The 19,241-nt window shown below is 39.2% G+C and overlaps 1 protein-coding gene across 3 annotated transcripts in view; it reads left to right on the top strand.

The window, feature by feature from the left end:
• Positions 1-9,893, top strand: part of iqck (IQ motif containing K) — a 35,561-nt gene extending 25,668 nt beyond the window's left edge. For all 3 annotated transcript variants that reach the window (XM_066642887.1, XM_066642886.1, XM_066642889.1), the window contains exons 5-8: positions 80-157; positions 1,953-2,037; positions 2,865-2,961; positions 9,034-9,893. In XM_066642887.1, coding sequence (XP_066498984.1) covers positions 80-157; positions 1,953-2,037; positions 2,865-2,961; positions 9,034-9,263 — 490 coding nt within the window. In that variant the 3' untranslated portion in view covers positions 9,264-9,893. The remainder of the gene's footprint in view (positions 1-79; positions 158-1,952; positions 2,038-2,864; positions 2,962-9,033) is intronic.
• The last annotated feature ends 9,348 nt before the right edge of the window (positions 9,894-19,241 follow it).

Raw genomic sequence — 19,241 nt, 5'->3', positions numbered from 1 at the left:
ATGTGGGATGTATTTTTACATTCTTTTCATCGTTAACTCTGAATTAATTATTATTTTAGTATAAATTTCTCCTTTTCAGCAAGAATGAGAAGAGGGCTGGAAATAACATTTTGGATTTCCAAAAAATTCCCTTCGTACGCGACTGGCTCAGCAAACAGTAAGTGGAACAAAACACAGATCAAACTTTTGGGTTTCTACAGCACAGTCCGGCAAGCAGCAAACATCCAACACATTGTCTCTGAATTATGTGAAATGTATAATCTTACAATTTTTAAAGAAGTTAAAGGGGGAAAATAGATTATGAATACAGAATAAAAGTATTCACCTTTTTAGTGCATAAATAAGTATAAACTATTTTACTAAAACATAAAATAAACGATTGTTGATTCACTCATTGCTCATTTTATCAGCGCTACATACAATATAACAGCACTCTGTAGTTCTACAGTTAGAGACTTCACAGGCTCTATTTATTGCTTTAAAAATATACCGTTTGTACCTTTTGGAATTATAAGGACCTGCCTATGTTCAGATTAAAAAATGTAATTTGTAAATGATTTAGTATGACATTCATGACAAGCGTGAGAGGAAACCATTCATTTTTAATATAAAATAATTGCTGGGGCGGCACGGTGGACAGCAGGTAGGTGTCGCAGTCACACAGCTGCAGGGTCCTGGAGGTTGTGGGTTCGATTCCCGCTCTGGGTGACTGTCTGTGAGGAGTGTGGTGTGTTCTCTCTGTGTCTGCGTGGGTTTCCTCCGGGTGACTGTCTGTGAGGAGTGTGGTGTGTTCTCTCTGTGTCTGCGTGGGTTTCCTCCGGGTGACTGTCTGTGAGGAGTGTGGCGTGTTCTCCCTGTGTCTGCATGGGTTTCCTCCCACGATCCAAAAACACACTTTGGTAGGTGGATTGGTGACTCAAGTGTCCGTGGGTGTGTGTGTGGCTCCTCCTGACTTGCACCCATTGATTCTGCGTAGGCTCCGAACCCACCGCGACCCTGAACTGAATATGGGTTATAGGCAATAAATGAATGAATTTGCTGATTAAACGTTTAATGGAAAAAATAACAGTACAGTGGAAAACTCGAAAATAATATCGTACATGAAGAATAACACTGCCGGAAAACAAAATTAAAAAATAATTCTAAGACACATCTTTACTTGCATTCATACACAAGGGTTTATTTCCAAAGAATTTTTTTGAATTAAAATTAAATAAAAACAAATGATTAGTCAAGTGTTAAATTGTTGAACAGATGAAAGGATGTGCAGTGTTTCTGCTGACAATTTTTATATTTTGTATTTATAAACAAATTTTATATTTGATGCCTGCATCACAATCAATAATGTTAGGTCTGGGGTTAAAATAGGAGTGAACCAAGCCAAGATTGATTCCGGTTTCAACTTCGAGAGGGTTGTTAAACCATTTACAAACAATGGTCCCCAATGTAGAACTGCAAAAACTGTAGGTCTTTCCCTTCCAATAAATAAAATTGTGAAATATTCAGGGAAATCTCAGTCCATGTAGAGGAAGGCTGTAGAGGAAACGTTGAATGTTTGTGACCTTTGGAGAATCCACAGACCTCGCTGCATTCGAAACAGTCATGCTACTGTGATTAAAATACCCACATGGGCTCAAATGTTTATTGCAAGACAATACCAGGACTCTTTCTGCACGGGTGGAAATAGAATAGCTTCTTAGACACTGTGTGTGTGCGTGTGCACATAAAATTAAAAAGTGTAATTAAAAGAATAGCTGATGTAACACAGTGATACAAATTCCTCTGTTTTGGAATGTGTTTGAAGCATCAAATTCAAACATGAATTAATTGAATGTATTGTGTTCTGCAAACAAACAAAAACCTTTGAGACAATTTATTCTCTTTTTATTGTCCTTCATTCACCAAGCATTTAATTACATTTAATTAATGTCCTCTCTGCCTTGTCGTCTTAGTCCAAGGCCAGCCGTCCCCATCACTCTTCAGCTGACAGACGAGCAGGCTGCGCTTCTCATCCAGGCCTTCTGGAGGGGCTACAAGGTAAGACTTGAGTTTAGTGTTATTTACAAGGTGCTTTTCATCAAGAGAAGAGAGGGACCCATCGTTCTCGAGTTACTAATTCACACACATCCACATTCACATCTCCAACTGCAAAAAAGTTGGGAAACTAAATAAAATAACAGAATAAAAGAAACAAAACAGAATGCAATGTTTTCCAAATCTCAGACTCATTTTATTCACAAAAGAAGCACACATCAGATGTGGAAAGTGAGACATTGTACATTTCATGGAAAATATTAAAACATTTATAACTTAATGGCAGCAGTGCATCTCAAAAAAGCTGGGGCGGGGCAACAAAAGGCTGGGAAATAAATGGAGACCGCTTTAAGACCCAGTTTAACAGCCAGAGCAAAGACATTGAATGTTACACTGTGGGGAGATGCATGTCAGGGAAAGGAGAATATTGTCTAAAACTCCAAACCCTTCCATATGAGTATATTAGTGTCTGTAGGCTTCTATTCTGTGTTTGATATATGCCCTCAAACGTCTCTTTAAATCATATTAGATATTTCTTACAGGTGACCAGAGTATTCTTGTGCGTTTCCAGAAGTCAAGCAGAGAGTTAGTGCTGGTCGGCTGTTTATAAAGTAGCTCAAGCAATGCCAGCTTGTATGTGCATGAAACTTCACTAGGGCTCACCATATGCACTCATGACTGCTGGAGAACTTCATCATGAAGGTCATCTATAGTAGAAGTAAATGAACCCATTCTGCTTTTGTTCACCCCTTTGCTTTTTTTTTAGAAAACATGTTGTTAGTACACTGAGATAACATTATTTGAATCCCAGTTTGTTTGTGTGTGTCTAGATTCGCACTCGTCCAGACGTGCAAGAGTTAAGACAATGGCAAAAGAAGCTCCGGGAAGAAAACCGTGACGTTGTTAAAGCTGTTCAAGAGAGCAGAGGTCAGACCCGTACAGACAAACTAACACTCGTGCCGCTGCTATAGTGACTACACAGTATCTCCTTTTTTTATTTGTTTGTTTGTGTATTTTTTATGAAATTTGGAAATACAGGACTGTCCTAAACTCTTCAAAACATACTCTTATTGACAGCTTTAATGTATTGGTTAATTCATTATAAACTTTTGGGGAGAATCATATAGCTAGCCTATTAAAGTCTTTGATGTGCAGCTTTCTTTACAGTGGTGAAACACTGGCTTGGTGGAGAGGTTAGGCCTGGTGTGTGGAAAGAGACTGTGTAGATCACATACTAAGGAGTAGGTTTCATAAATGGACTTAACCTTAAATCATAAGAAAATCATGAGAAAACTGTGGGGGGAAAAAGCTTACAGTACCATTTTATGCGAATATGACTGATGTTGGAAATTCACGTGACATCAGCATATGATGCAATCAGCCGACATTATGGGGTGTTAGTACTTGGAGTGTAATTCTAGGAACGTATGGAATATTTTCCCATGATATAATCCCGAATTATAGTAGTAATGTTATTTTAGGAACGTATCTGACATTCACAGACTCACCGAGGTCTCCTGTTTAATACACGTGTGGACTTTTGCTGACGTTAGCGTGGCACTAGGTCCCTTACTTGGATGTTTTCCACATGATGTCATACTCAAATACTAGCAGTAGTAGGAATAAAAAAAAAAACCCTTTAAATCCCCCTGCTTTTTGAGAGTTCGTTGTGCAGAAGAGAAATACCAGCGCTGTCATTTACCTCTTCACTGGGAACTAATTTCCCAAAGACAACATGGAATTAACTGGTGGTGCTTTTACTCTGGAGAAATGCCAGGAAAGCATTGTGAATACCCTGCGCCATCACAATCTACATCTTTCCGTGTGGCCTAAACGGACACTAGAACACGTGCATAAAGGATCTACAACCTACGATGTAGGAAATAGCAGATGCGCCGAAGATGTTCGTCAACTGCAACATAACTTGGATATCTCAGTCTCCTGTTATCACAGTTAGTGAAGTGGATAAAATAAGACTGAGGGATGACGTCTTCTTATACTCTGACAGGTTGTTAAAATGATGTCAGATTAAACAAATGTGGCAAAAATGGAGGCTGATGATTCTGGGTAAAACACAATGTTCCATCATTTTTTGTACCTGTTCTTTAATAAAGGTAAGGATATGAAGAAGGTGATCTTTACAGCGAGCTCGGCACGTTGAATCAGTCCTCATCGAAATACAAGCATGTAGGTGAAATATATTCCAGGATTGTTCAGACACGTATCATGAGTTCTACCGTCGATGACTCGAGTGTCTTGGTGACTGTAAGGAAGTCCAACAATAACAAATAACTGATTATTTCCCACAACACCGATCAGGAACAAACCTACAGAGTCCAGCTGATGACAGCCCAGGTCATACATAAGGAACGCTTGTCTGAGAATAAATAGAAGATGAATGGATTTATTTTTTCAAGGATGAGGACATGATCAATGGAATCCTTTTGGAATCTGAACTTCTGGACACATGACACCACCTGTTATTTCTATCCTAAGTTTGTACTTATGTAAGATCATTTTGAAAATCATTTTGACCTTTGTTTGGGTGAGCATGTCAGAGTGAAAACATGTATAACCCACCTAAACCATTTAACAATTTTGTCATTTGTCACCAACTAGCAAGTAAGCTGTTCCTACACCATGCTATGGGTCTTTAAACTTGAAAAGAATGAAGATAACAAACGGGCCTGTTTATCACCTTCGCAAAGCAAGAGAGACCATCAGCATGGAAAGAGGAGCTATATGGGTCTCATGGACAGCAACGAGCCACTGAGCCTTTCGACGACATCCTCAGAGGATGACCCACAAGATGGAACACATTGGAACTTGGAGATGCACGAAAAGACACTTTGAGATGCCACGTGATCCTATATTCAGAATTGAATAAATGTTGACCACTCATTTTTCTGGTAAAGGCTTACATATAAATCCACAAAGGAGTCACAAACTGGATCCCAGATGCCTCCACAGTGATGAAGTGTAAAGAATTACTAGGAAAACAAATTACAATGAGCAGCCTAAAATTTGTTGGCATTCAGCAGTAATTTGGAAGCATACGAAAAAAGTACTACAGTACAGTAATAAGTTTTGGCATACAACATGGTGTTCTGCAGTCACAACACCAGGGACCTCATCTTTACCTTTTGAGTTTGAGTTGAATTCATCAGATAATTTTTAAGAGCAAGAACTTCCTGTATTTTATTTATTTAAAACCAGTCACTGTGCAAGGAGCAGGTCTGTGATGCTGGCAATGCCAATCCCAGCTGTTACTTTCCCCAGTTTTAACAAGGAAATATACATTTAAAGTACTACTTAATATTTCATTTATTACACAATGTCAGCGAGAACAGCAAAGAACTACAGGTGAAACATCAATTTTTATTGTGTATTAAAATATTAATCAGATCAAAGATTTTCATAGTGAATTTACAACATTAAACTCAAACAAAGTGGTTTATATGCTGCAATTAACCCTCCTCTTCTGAGAGTACATGTACCTGCTAACTTTATAAAGCGAGCACACTGAAAAACAACTCTTTGGTTGGTGAACAGCGCCTCTTCTGCAACTTCTACTGTGTACTCTTCGGTCCCTGAGCGGGCTCTGATCAAAGAAACTTAATATTTAATATGTTACTGTACATAATTCATATGCACAGAAAAAACATATAACCAGCAAAACAGTGCTTTATCGACGGTTATCTTCTACCCTCAGTCCATTCACTAGAATGGCGTTTAGCCTAGCCGTCGCTACCCTCAATTTCTATTTAAAACTAAATATTTTGAGCCACGTTGATGTCATTGTAAACATCATATGTGTATATTCTAACCATAATCATATTTCTGATGTTAACATAGCCCACTACAACTCACATTTATACTCAGAGTCGTGCAGCTTTCTCCTACACAGAGTTAGCAGCAGCCGCCGCCGCCATGTTTTTTCAGTGAAGCAGGCTGAGCTGCTGAGGCCGCAGTGCATGATGGGATGCAGTACTCCACTAAGATAGCTCCGCTGTATTCATCGGTTGCAGCTGACGTCACAGCAGAGAATCCGCCATATTGAGGACCTACTTATTACTCAAACGTACAACTCAAGTAATGACTGTTATATTTAAATTGTTTTATTCTTTCTGTCAGCACTTTAAGCCAAAGCAGAAGCATAGTTTAGATTACATTATCCTCTAAGAACGTTTCACTCAGAGTGTAGGGACAGAGGGATCAGATTATTTACCCCGTAAATGGGGAAAGACTTAAACAAAGGAATATGAGGCTTGTGTCTGTAGTCTCTTACACACCAAAACAAATCGCAAGTGACATAAGATGATTACTGAAGCTTGTAGATGATGTGTATATGAACTCAGTCAGATTCAGACAGCAGAGAAACGCTTGACCTATAACAAAAGTGCTTGTGGTTAGCTGATTTCAACTGTCATTTTCTTCTAATTATACTAAACAGTTCCATTCTTTGTCCCACTGACATGAAGGAGAAGGGTTTCTGGGTGAGGAGCTGTGTATGAGATAAATTTATCTGGTTTTTCATTTGTTTATATTTGTGCAGTGCTCTAAAACCAGACAACATTATGTCACTGCAACCCATGATGACTGCAAAATCTGTGCTGTGCAGATGATCGCATACTGCGCCTTAATATGGCGTCAAAATAGGGCCAACATTTTTGAGAACCAAAAAGCAGAATCTATAACTGAGAAATTACATTTTGAAAAGGAGAGGCTTGTCATTAACATTGAGTTTTAGGTTTGTAAACAGAATTTGTGTATTTATTAATTATTTCGAATGCACTTCTCTCAGTCTCACATTCACCTCCTCGCTCCTGCGTTCAGCGGTTCAGATTTCTGTTCGAAAATCTACTCGCTTCTGAGTTCTGGTCCTGTTTTGAAGGTGTGTGTGTGTGTGAGAGAGAGTGACCCAGTTCACACTTGTATTTTTTGCTGTTGAAGACACTGAGACACTGTCGTTCACACTGTGAACTGTGTGTGTATGGAAAGGTATAAAGCTCTCTGCTGAAGTAGCAGGACGTGTAGAATGTACTTGGTAAGTGGGGCTTATCTCCAGCAGCCAATGGCTGACTAGATCCCACCCTCCCATCAACACAGGATCAGAGCACAGAAGTGAAAAGGTTTTGAAAGTGACAGCGAGACTGAAGCATTACTGGGAAGAAATGAAATGAAAAGCGCAAATATAAAATAAACAAGTAAACACAGATATATTTTTATTCCCCTCACTTCTCACTCTTTCCCTCACTCTCCCCTTCTTTTTGTTGTTAGCGGAAATTCAGTATTTTTTATTTAAATATATTTAATTGATCCATTTTCATTAAAAAATGTGTCGCAATATAAAAGTTGATTAAATACAGATGAAACAATGCAAACACACACAGGCACAATTTATTACCTAGTTAATATTTCTGTGAAGACACAAACAAACAAAAATGCAGGGCCTACACATGCTGACAAAGGCTTACAGTGAGGAGCTTTTAAACAAAGACCAAAAACCCAACCCCCACTGGTCCAAATACGCACTGACACACAGGCCTATAGCATGAAAGCTGAACTGACACTGTATTAAACAGTGTGTAATATACACGTTTTCACATTTACATGAGTGAAATTGACTGAAAATGAGCTTTGCTTAGTAAGAGAAAGTGTTCTGAAAATCAACTTTGAGAACTGATGTATGTCCATGTAATTTCAGCGTGGTGTGGTTATTGTGGCTGAATCGACTGAAACTAATCCAATTTTAGTGTGGATAAATGAGCAGATCAATATCAGTGGGGATTAAACCTGTGATGGGCCACGTGGCTCACAGTTGGACACTTTGAAAGGTGTTCAATATCAAATAATTCTTCGGAATACTATCAGCTCAGATTGTATCAATACAGGGATTATAAGGGACTTTTAAAAATTAAATATGTTTTGAGAGCTTTTAAATAATTGCTTTTTATATTAATAAAAGTCCCTTTATCCAATATCTACTGACTTGAAACAAACATGTTCCAAGTTATTATAATGATTAAATCTGCTATTTAGGGGCCTGGAGGTTGTGGGTTCGATTCCTGCTCCGGGTGACTGTCTGTGAGGAGTGTGGTGTGTTCTCACTGTGTGTGCGTGGGTTTCCTCCGGGTGACTGTCTGTGAGGAGTGTGGTGTGTTCTCCTTGTGTCTGCGTGGGTTTCCGCCCACAGTCCAAAAACACACGTTGGTAGGTGGATTGGCGACTCAAAAGTGTCCGTGAATGTGTGTGTGTGTCTGTGTTGCCCTGTGAAGGACTGCCGGGTGTATTCCTGCCTTGCGCCCAATGATTCCAGGTAGGCTCTGGACCCGTCGCAACCCTGAACTGGATAAGCGCTTACAGATAATGAATGAATGAATGAATAAATTAATTTAAATGTTGGCCTGTGAAGCTGTGAAAAAAGAATATATATTTTTTGAGGCAATTATTCATGTTCATGTCTCTACAAAGTCTGCAATACAATGACAAGCTTGAAATACAGTGACCAGAGTGACTGAAGAGGAAAGCACAATTTAACTCGCATTATTACACCAGTTTGCTTATTTCTGCTGCCATTTTGGGATTTCCCAGAACATAGACTTAGCACATGGATGATGTAAGTTATTTCTCAAGAAAGAATGGAGAATAATACAAAACATAAGTAGTTGCCAAGTATTAAACAGTGTTTTTTTTTCAGGTTAACTTTGCTCCAGTTGCTGGTTTGGTTGTGTAGTCCTTAGAGAAGAAAGCCAGCAACTGGAATTGGCTGGATATTTCTGGTTGTTCCTCTTTGCAAAGCATTTAACCCCCAGTAACCCAGACAGTACTGCTAATGACTCTGTGCTCTCAGACTGTATATAGTTGACAAAATGAAACATTTCTCTTGTTTCATCCTGTATATATATATATATATATATATATATATATATATATATATATACACATCCTCTTGTCTAGGTTTGAGCTGATTCTGACTTTATCAATGTTTTTTTGCAGTTGGGTCAGAGCTGAATGATTTTGTTGATGAATTTGACCAGCATGGAGAGTCCGGTGTTTCGATCCAGGTCGTGTCGCCAACTCCCTACAACACCCCTGCACCACATAGCGCTCTGGATGGCACCATCACCCCTGGTTTGCTCATGTTGGAGCCACATGTCAATTCACCATCTCAAACACACAGTCTGTTTCAGGGACCACAGACGTCTGACAGACACCACACTGAATGATGAACAAAGCATGAGTAGTTTATATCAAGGGTCTGGGGGTGTTTATTGCTCACTAGATTATATAATAGCTTAATGCTGTTATGTATGAAGATGCTCTAAAAATATACACATGAATGTTCAAAAATATCCAGTCAAAACCTGACAGATTGCTAATTTTACTTTATTATATATGTATTTCCGTTTATAGAAGAAGAAATACCTGTACCTGCATGTTAGCAAACTCTTGTACATCGTCATACATTAAATCTGGTTGTTGGCTTTGTCTGAGGATTTACACCTGCATTTTAAAGAGAAGGCAGTTCCTAATGGCAGTGACACATTTCCACAGTGACAAGGATAGGAAATGCTGACTCTCGTAGGGAGATGAGATGAATTGTTTAATATCATGCACTTGTATATTTTTGGCCAGTGACACCAGGAGGGCAGATGTTAGGAAGGTCATATGAATGTGCATGCAAATGGAAAAACGCTGCTCAGAAGCTTTCTGATGTCATTGTGCTTGTTTCATGTAATATATTTTGTATTTTTGTAGTGATTTATAGATTATTCATTGCCTATCAGAGTCAAATTGAGTGTTTTGTTTAAATAGCATTTGTTATTAATATGTTGTCTCTGTGAATTAAACAATGTCAAAGGCAAAAATGCATCTAAATGATTAATTATGCCATAATATGTGGTGTGTTCTCCCTGTGTCTGCGTGGGTTTCCTCTGGGTGACTGTCTGTGAGGAGTGTGGTGTGTTCTCCCTGTGTCTGCGTGGGTTTCCTCCGGGTGACTGTCTGTGAGGAGTGTGGTGTGTTCTCCCTGTGTCTGCATGGGTTTCCTCGAGGTGACTGTCTGTGAGGAGTGTGGTGTGTTCTCCCTGTGTTTGCGTGGGTTTCCTCCGGGTGCTCTGGTTTCCTCCCACAGTCCAAAAACACACGTTGGTAGGTGGATTGGCGACTCAAAAGTGACCGTAGGTGTGAGTGTGTGAGTGAATGTGTGTGTGTGTGTGTGTGTGTGTCTGTGGTGCCCTGTGAAGGACTGGCGCCCCCTCCAGGGTGTATTCCCGCCTTGCGCCCAATGATTCCAGGTAGGCTCTGGACCCACTGCAACCCAGAATTGGATAAGCGCTTACAGATAATGGATGGATGGATGGATAATGCACAATCAACATAAGAATGGAAGCCAGGAGTGTTATAGCGTGGGTAAGTGTGTGTAGCAGAGTGGTACACCACACCACAGCTAAAAGCTAAAATGTTCAGAGAGAAGGGCGCCACATGCAGGTCATGATCATGATCTGTAAATTTTGGTCATTTTTATTATAATATTCCAAGCCTTTTCAGGTCATTTCCCCAAAAGTTGCTTTATGAACTGTCTTTAAAACAAACAGGTACCTATTCATCGTGAGTTATATTTAAACGCAATGTTTGCTTCTATCAACTTGTTAGGATTTATAAATGCGACCTACAGCTCCCTGTGAAGTGCAGAATCACATGATATTGATCCTTATCTATTGATCTCAGGGCTGTTACTGAATTACATTCACCTTCAAATTCAAGTCAGATCAAGGATACAAGAAATCGTAGATCCACAAGTAGGATGTGAAAAAAAATATGGAAGAAAAAACCATGTAGTAACACCACTACAGGCCAAAAGAGGGCGATATTTCACCACACTGTATAAATGATTTATATAAATATAGTAACTTTACATTTACATTTAGGGCATTTAGCAGATGCTATTATTCAGAGTGATTTATATTTAATATAAGTGTGTAGGTCTCTTAGAAAATTAGCCTTAGCTAGCTAGCTTGTATAGTCTAGAATCTAAAGGACACCTCAAGAGGAGAAGCTGCTGATTAAAAACATTAGTATTGATACCAATATACAACATGCTCATATACTACTCTTTGTGAAATAAAGTAAGTCATTAATAAATAAGTGATGACTATATTCTTGAAAGAAATGGGTCTTCAGTCTCTGTTTGAAATCAGGGAGCGACTCTGTTCTTCAGAGTTCCAGAGGTGGCAGGAGAGAAGAAAGTGGACGTTTGTCTTCCCTGCACCTCGAAGGATACTAGCTCAAGACCTGTTGTCTTCTTCTGCTCCTAGTGAGACAGCTGCACCTGTTTAATGGTCTTTTTTTGGAAGTCCACTTAAAAGACCGTTACAGAAATCAACCTATGGACACAGTTCCACACACAGATAGTGCTTTTACGCTCGAGAGCATTGACCGGTGGGAAGGAAGTGGGCTGAGGGCTGAGGTCTAGATGGCCGTTGTGATTATTTCACCTCTATCTCTAAAAAGCTTGTTTACTGTCTGATGTGAAAGTCTGGACTTGTTTTCTGCACATTTCTTTACGCTGTGAGGTGTATTTAAGGAAAACATTTCTGCTCAACATCTGTTAGTTTGAGTATGTGTGCTTTTTGTGAACATTTTATTTCCTTCTTCCCTTCAAAGCTTGGGCGGGCGCCGCCTTGTGGACCTGTGCTGAACTGCACACAGCAAAAAGCACTGTGAATAAATGATAGCAGCTCTCATCACATTAGGACCTTCCAGTGATTTGATCGAGAGATGGATGATGGATAATGGAAAGAGGGGAGGTTCTGTTTAATATTTGAATTGTACCGCCCTTGTGTTGCAATGTAGTTTGAAAATTGAATTATTTGAATCTCTGATTTCACTGCTGTTTTACACACAGCGCTTTCATTCTGAGACTGATGTGTGTCCGTGCATTAAAGGCAGAATGAGTAGGATTTGTCGGTTGTTGTTAAAATAAAACAAACAAATAGTTAACTTAATAAACCTGATAATACGACTGGACTGAACCTCTGAGATACTCAAAACTCAGCAGTTGTCAGAGGTGTCCGACTCATCATGAAGATCATTACGTTTAGAGTCAGATTTGACTAATACTTAGTCACAGTTTTAATAAATCAACACAAATGAACTCTGAACTCGTGTATATTCTGTCTGTTGCCTGTTCTGTGTGTAACTGAGACACTTGGATGATGAAGACACTTGTACTTGAGTCAGGACACAACTTGTTCTAGGACCTCCTTCATGATTCGCTTCAGGTTTCAGGTGAAAAACGACACGCTTTTTATAGAGAGGAGCACAGAGACATTCTCACTCGACTTTAAGGATCATTAGGGTGTTTGCGGTGCAGATTCTCAGCCACAATGAGAAGCACCAGTGTTTATTTCATCATCAGCTGGATGTCAACAGGCGTTTTCTGCAAAGGTAAGTGTCAAGTGTTTTTTTTTGACACTGTTATTTTTCATAGTATTAAATGAGTATAGTACATAGACTTATATTAATCAGACTGTTAGACGATATATTCAGCTCCCTGCTCCACAGCCTACAAGCTGTTTGTGCACAACTGAAAAAAGTGTGCAATAGAGTTGCTGATGTTATTCAGCGTTAGGGGGTCTATAAACCTGTGTGGACCCCAAAGTATCCAGACACCCTTTTGCATTAACATTTGAAATGAAAGAAAGTTCTGTCTGTGGTTTTCAGCATTAACCAGCATGGGCTGTCTATAGCAACGCTTATATATTATAACTCCCCTTTAAACCCACTGCCCTTTCACTGTTTCACTCAACCCTAATACAACAGAACCGGTTCATCCAATACGAGCACTTGGATCAAGTGTTGAGGGAATTCTTAAATAGCTGGAACTATGCAGGGCAGTGAGTGTCCAGAACTGAAGCTAAAAACTACTGGATAGTGTAGTACACAGAGTAATGTGGCATCATTCTAACTACAAAAAGAGCAGAAGCGTTAAAGAATTATGAAATAAACCAAACTCATTTATTTACAAGTAAAAATCTATAAATATCAGGTATAGTCCATAGTTAAATTAAACTGTGTTTGTGGGAATATGTGTACTTTATTCATGCTGTTTTACCCCTTTAACAATATACAACCCATTCTGATCTTTGCAGATATAAAACTTAACAGAGTGAATGAAATTAAAGTGAAGTTCAATGATTCTGTCATCCTCCCGTGTGTCATCAGCCCATCAGAACAGGACGTCTCAATCATCAACATGCAATGGATAAAGACAAACTGTAGTAACAAATTTCCTCATCAACAGAGTCATTACAGAGACAAAAATCTAACATACACTATTCCAAATGCTCGTCTAGAACATGCAGGGATTTATACTTGCACTTTTGAGGCAGACCAGGGACACGGCACAGCAAACATTACTTTAACCGTGGGTGAGTTTAATCACACAGCACGTGCCAGTGCAGACTGATGTGTATGAATTATGTTAGATTTAGCTCAGTGTTTGTACAAACCGGATTCCAAAAAAGTTGGGACACTAAACAAATTGTGAATAAAAAACAATGCAATGATGTGGAGATGGCAAACGTCAATATTTTATTCGTAATAGAACATAGATGACAGATCAAAAGTTTAATCTGAGTAAATGTAACTTTTTAAAGGAAAAATATGTTGATTCAAAATTTCACAGTGTCAACAAATCCCCAAAAAGTTGGCACAAGTAGCAATAAGTGGCTGGAAAAAGGAAATTGATCATATAATGAACAGCTGGAAGACCAATTAACACTAATTAGGTCAATTGACAACATGATTGGGTACAAAAAGAGCTTCTCAGAGTGTCAGTGTCTCTCTGAAGCTAAGATGGATCACCAATTTCATCATTGTTGCGCAGAAAGAGTGCAGTGATACCAGAATGGTGTTACCCAGTGTGGCAGCTGCCCATGCCACAAGCACTCATGCAACCCCATACCATCAGTGATGCAGGCTTCTGAACGGATCGTTGATAACAACTTGGGATATCCTTGTCCTCTCTGGTCCGGATGACATGGCGTCCCAGTGTTCCATAAACAACTTCAAATCGTGACTCATCTGACCACAGAACAGTCTTCCATTTTGCCACACTCCATTTTAAAAGACCCCTGGCCCAGTGCAAATGTCTGAGCTTGTGGAGCTTGCTTAGAAATGGCTTCCTCTTTGCACTGTAGAGTTTCAGCTGGCATGGTGGATTGTGTTCACTGACAATGCTTTCTGGAAGTATGCCTGAGCCCATTCTGTTATTTCCTTGACAGTGGCATTCCTGTTTGAGGTGCAGTGACGTTTAAGGGCCCGGAGATCACGAGCATCCAGTAGAGTTTTACGGCCTTGACCCTTACGCACAGCAATTATTCCAGATTCTCTGAATCTTTTGATGATGTTATGCACGGTTGATGATGATAACTTAAAAGTCTTTGCTATTTTATGCTAGGTAACACCATTCTGGTATCGCTGCACTATCTTTCTGCGCAACAATGGTGGAATTGGTGATCCTCTTACCATCTTGGCTTAAGAGAGACACTGACACTTTTACACATTTACTCAGATTAAATTTTTGATCTGTCATCTATGTTCTATTACAAATAAAATATTGACATTTGCCACCTCCACATCATTGCATTCAGTTTTTATTCACAATTTGTTTAGTGTCCCAACTTTTTTGCAATCCGGTTTGTATATGGGTGAGCATGGTCAGTGACAATACTGGAAATCTTTTCTTATACTTGTTTCAGTTAAATAAACCTTAAGAGAATTAACAAATCAAACAATTATAGGATTTTTGTAATTCCATGTACAGGAACCTTCACCTGAGAAAATGTTTGTTTAGGTGAAAGAATGTACAGTTAATGGTGAAATTAACTCAGATGTTTGGCCTTTTTTTTCTACAGTTTGCCTGGATTCTTTACCAGAGTTCAGCGCCACACAGTTCCATGGACAAAACCAACTTGTCTTTTGTTCTCCTGTTCCTTGGCCTCATTTTCCCCGCAATAGATGATGGAGGCATACTTTTTTGACAGTTTTCCTGTCAAAAACCAAAAAGATTCATGAAAATGACAATGCATTATAAATGTTTTTTCTTTGATAAATTGTAAATTACCTAAGACAAACAATCCAGTTATTTATATATGTTTAATATGATAACATATCCTATGAAATGACTAAAGTTCTCAAGGATGGCGAAGAAAGCTCTAATTCCCGCCATATTGTGAATTCACCATGAATTAAAAGGATAGACATCTGAGGGCCTATTTAAAACACTGAATTCAAATGGCCAACAGACGTCACTCTGTGGCCTAGACTGCCTATTCCAATTGTGGGTGTGTCTATAGAAGTCATGTGAGACTGCTGAGTTGTATTTTTTGTTTTTTGGCACACTGGGTGGAGCTTAGATCACGCAGGTCAGAAAACTCTCCCAAAACACACTCAGAGAAAGAGACAGATTGTTTTTCGGCCAGGTTTAATATGATAACATATCCTATGAAATGACTAAAGTTCTCAAGGATGGTGAAGAAAGCTCTAATGCCCGCCATTTTTTGTTAATTCACCATGAATTAAAAGAATAGACATCTGCGGGCATATTTAAAACACGGAATTCATATGGCTGACAGAGGTTGCACTCTGGCCTGGTGTGCCTAGTCAAATTGTGGGTGTGTCCACCCAAGTCATGGGATACTGTTGAGAGCTTTTTTTTTTTTTAATTGATTGATTTATTTATTTATTTATATTATATTGTATTTCACAGGGTCAGGGGGCCCTAGGGCCCAGCTCCGCCTTCGGCTCACTCAGGGTGTTCTTGGTTTCAGAGATCCAACTCAAAGATGGTGGCTAAAATTTTGAGTCTGAGCTCAGTCTTTTTTCAGGGGATTGGTGCAATGCACTCTGGTCTCAAAGGAGCAGAGAACTAGATCATTTCAAGCTGTCCAGTTTGCCTCACCCGCTCAAATGAGCAGAACGTGTCAAAAGTGGGTAGTCCTACTTGACTCGTCTACACTGGGCTTACACAGGGGTGTGATTATTTTCAGCCTATCTCATCCCAAAGCTGAGATATGAGGACTAACGTAACTGGGATTTTCTCTCAATAGGTTTATTGCTATTGAGTATATTGAAATAAAATTTATGAGTTTGTTATACGTCCAATAAAGCAAAATAGAGATGCAATGTAGGATATATTGGACTGACTAGGCTTTTCTGATCATACCCTTCTACTCATGTGTTTACCTAGCTTAACTGGAAGTAGGAATCCCATCATGAAATTTACAGTTATACATTTTATGCAGCACAACGTGTCCCTATATCTCAGCTTTGGGATGTGGTAGGGCAAAAATGACCACACCACTCTCTTCGCCAGGACCTCCCTGACACACGGTGTGGGTTTGAAGAAGATCTGAGGAGGTCACATATTTCACCCAAAAAAACACTACGGGGTAGTGTTTTTTGGACTAAATTTTTAACCGTCTCAGATTTCTTCCAAACTCACGATGTTGATTAAGCAGGTCCTGACTTACACAGGGGTGTGATTATTTTCAGCTTATCTCATCCCAAAGCTGATATATGAGGACTAACGTAACTGGGATTTTCTCTCAATAGGTTTATTGCTATTGAGTATATTGGAATAAAATTTATGAGTTTGTTATACGTCCAATAAAGCAAAATAGAGATGCAATGTAGGATATATTGGACTGACTAGGCTTTTCTGATCATACCCTTCTACTCATGTGTTTACCTAGCTTAACTGGAAGTAGGAATCCCATCATGAAATTTACAGTTATACATTTTATGCAGCACAACGTGTCCCTATATCTCAGCTTTGGGATGTGGTAGGGCAAAAATGACCACACCACTCTCTTCGCCAGGACCTCCCTGACACACGGTGTGGGTTTGAAGAAGATCTGAGGAGGTCACATATTTCACCCAAAAAAACACTACGGGGTAGTGTTTTTTGGACTAAATTTTTAACCGTCTCAGATTTCTTCCAAACTCGCGATGTTGATTAAGCAGGTCCTGACTTACACAGGGGTGTGATTATTTTCAGCTTATCTCATCCCAAAGCTGATATATGAGGACTAACGTAACTGGGATTTTCTCTCAATAGGTTTATTGCTATTGAGTATATTGGAATAAAATTTATGAGTTTGTTATACGTCCAATAAAGCAAAATAGAGATGCAATGTAGGATATATTGGACTGACTAGGCTTTTCTGATCATACCCTTCTACTCATGTGTTTACCTAGCTTAACTGGAAGTAGGAATCCCATCATGAAATTTACAGTTATACATTTTATGCAGCACAACGTGTCCCTATATCTCAGCTTTGGGATGTGGTAGGGCAAAAATGACCACACCACTCTCTTCGCCAGGACCTCCCTGACACACGGTGTGGGTTTGAAGAAGATCTGAGGAGGTCACATATTTCACCCAAAAAAACACTACGGGGTAGTGTTTTTTGGACTAAATTTTTAACCGTCTCAGATTTCTTCCAAACTCGCGATGTTGATTAAGCAGGTCCTGACTTACACAGGGGTGTGATTATTTTCAGCTTATGTCATCCCAAAGCAGAGATATGAGGACTAACGTAACTGGGACTTTTTCTCAATAGGTTTATTGGTATTGAGTATATTGGAATTAAACTTATGAGCTTGTTGTACGTCCAATAAAGAAAAATACAGATGCAATGTAGGATATATTGGACTGACTAGGCTTTTCTGATGACACCCTTCTAATCATGTGTTTACCTAGCTTCACTGGAAGTAGGAATCCCATCATGAAATTTACAGTTATACATTTTATGCAGCACAACATGTCCCTATATCTCAGCTTTGGAATGTGGTAGGGCAAAAATGACCACACCACTCTCTTCGCCAGGACCTCCCTGACACACGGTGTGGGTTTGAAGAAGATCTGAGGAGGTCACATTTTTCACCCAAAAAAAACTAAGGGGTATCCCTTTGTGTTTTTTTAGACTAAATTTTTGACCGTCTCAGATTTCTTCCAAACTCGCGATGTTGATTAAGCAGGTCCTGACTTACACAGAGGTGTGATTATTTTCATCTTATCTCATCCCAAAGCAGAGATATGAGGACTAACGTAACTGGGATTTTCTCTCAATAGGTTTATTGGTATTGAGTATATTGGAATTAAACTTATGAGCTTGTTGTACGTCCAATAAAGAAAAATACAGATGCAATGTAGGATATATTGGACTGACTAGGCTTTTCTGATGACACCCTTCTAATCATGTGTTTACCTAGCTTCACTGGAAGTAGGAATCCCATCATGAAATTTACAGTTATACATTTTATGCAGCACAACATGTCCCTATATCTCAGCTTTGGGATGTAGTAGGGCAAAAATGACCACACCACTCTCTTCGCCAGGACCTCCCTGACACACGGTGTGGGTTTTGAAGAAGATCTGAGGAGGTCACATTTTTCACCCAAAAAAAACTATGGGGTACCCCCTTGTGTTTTTTAGACTAAATTTTTGACCATCTCAGATTTCTTCCAAACTCACGATGTTGATTAAGCAGGTCCATACTTACACAGGGGTGTGATTATTTTCAGCTTATCTCATCCCAAAGCTGATATATGAGGACTAACGTAACTGGGATTTTCTCTCAATAGGTTTATTGGTATTGAGTATATTGGAATTAAATTTATGAGCTTGTTGTACGTCCAATAAAGAAAAATACAGATGCAATGTAGGATATATTGGACTGACTAGGCTTTTCTGATGACACCCTTCTAATCATGTGTTTACCTAGCTTCACTGGAAGTAGGAATCCCATCATGAAATTTACAGTTATACATTTTATGCAGCACAACATGTCCCCATATCTCAGCTTTGGGATGTGGTAGGGCAAAAATGACCACACAACTCTCTTCGCCAGGACCACTCTGACACATGGTGTGGGTTTGAAGAAGAAGATCTGAGGAGGTCACACTTCTCACCCAAAAAAACACTAAGGGGTACCCCTTTGTGTCTTTTTAGACTACATTTTTGACCGTCTCAGATTTCTTCCAAACTCACGATGTTGATTAAGCAGGTCCATACTTACACAGGGGTGTGATTATTTTCAGCTTATCTCATCCCAAAGCTGATATATGAGGACTAACGTAACTGGGATTTTCTCTCAATAGGTTTATTGGTATTGAGTATATTGGAATTAAATTTA

Source organism: Hoplias malabaricus, chromosome 13, assembly GCF_029633855.1.
Source record: "Hoplias malabaricus isolate fHopMal1 chromosome 13, fHopMal1.hap1, whole genome shotgun sequence".
NCBI lineage: Eukaryota > Metazoa > Chordata > Actinopteri > Characiformes > Erythrinidae > Hoplias > Hoplias malabaricus.
Note: the sequence above shows the minus strand (reverse complement) of the source record. Positions and strands in the feature narration are given on the sequence as shown.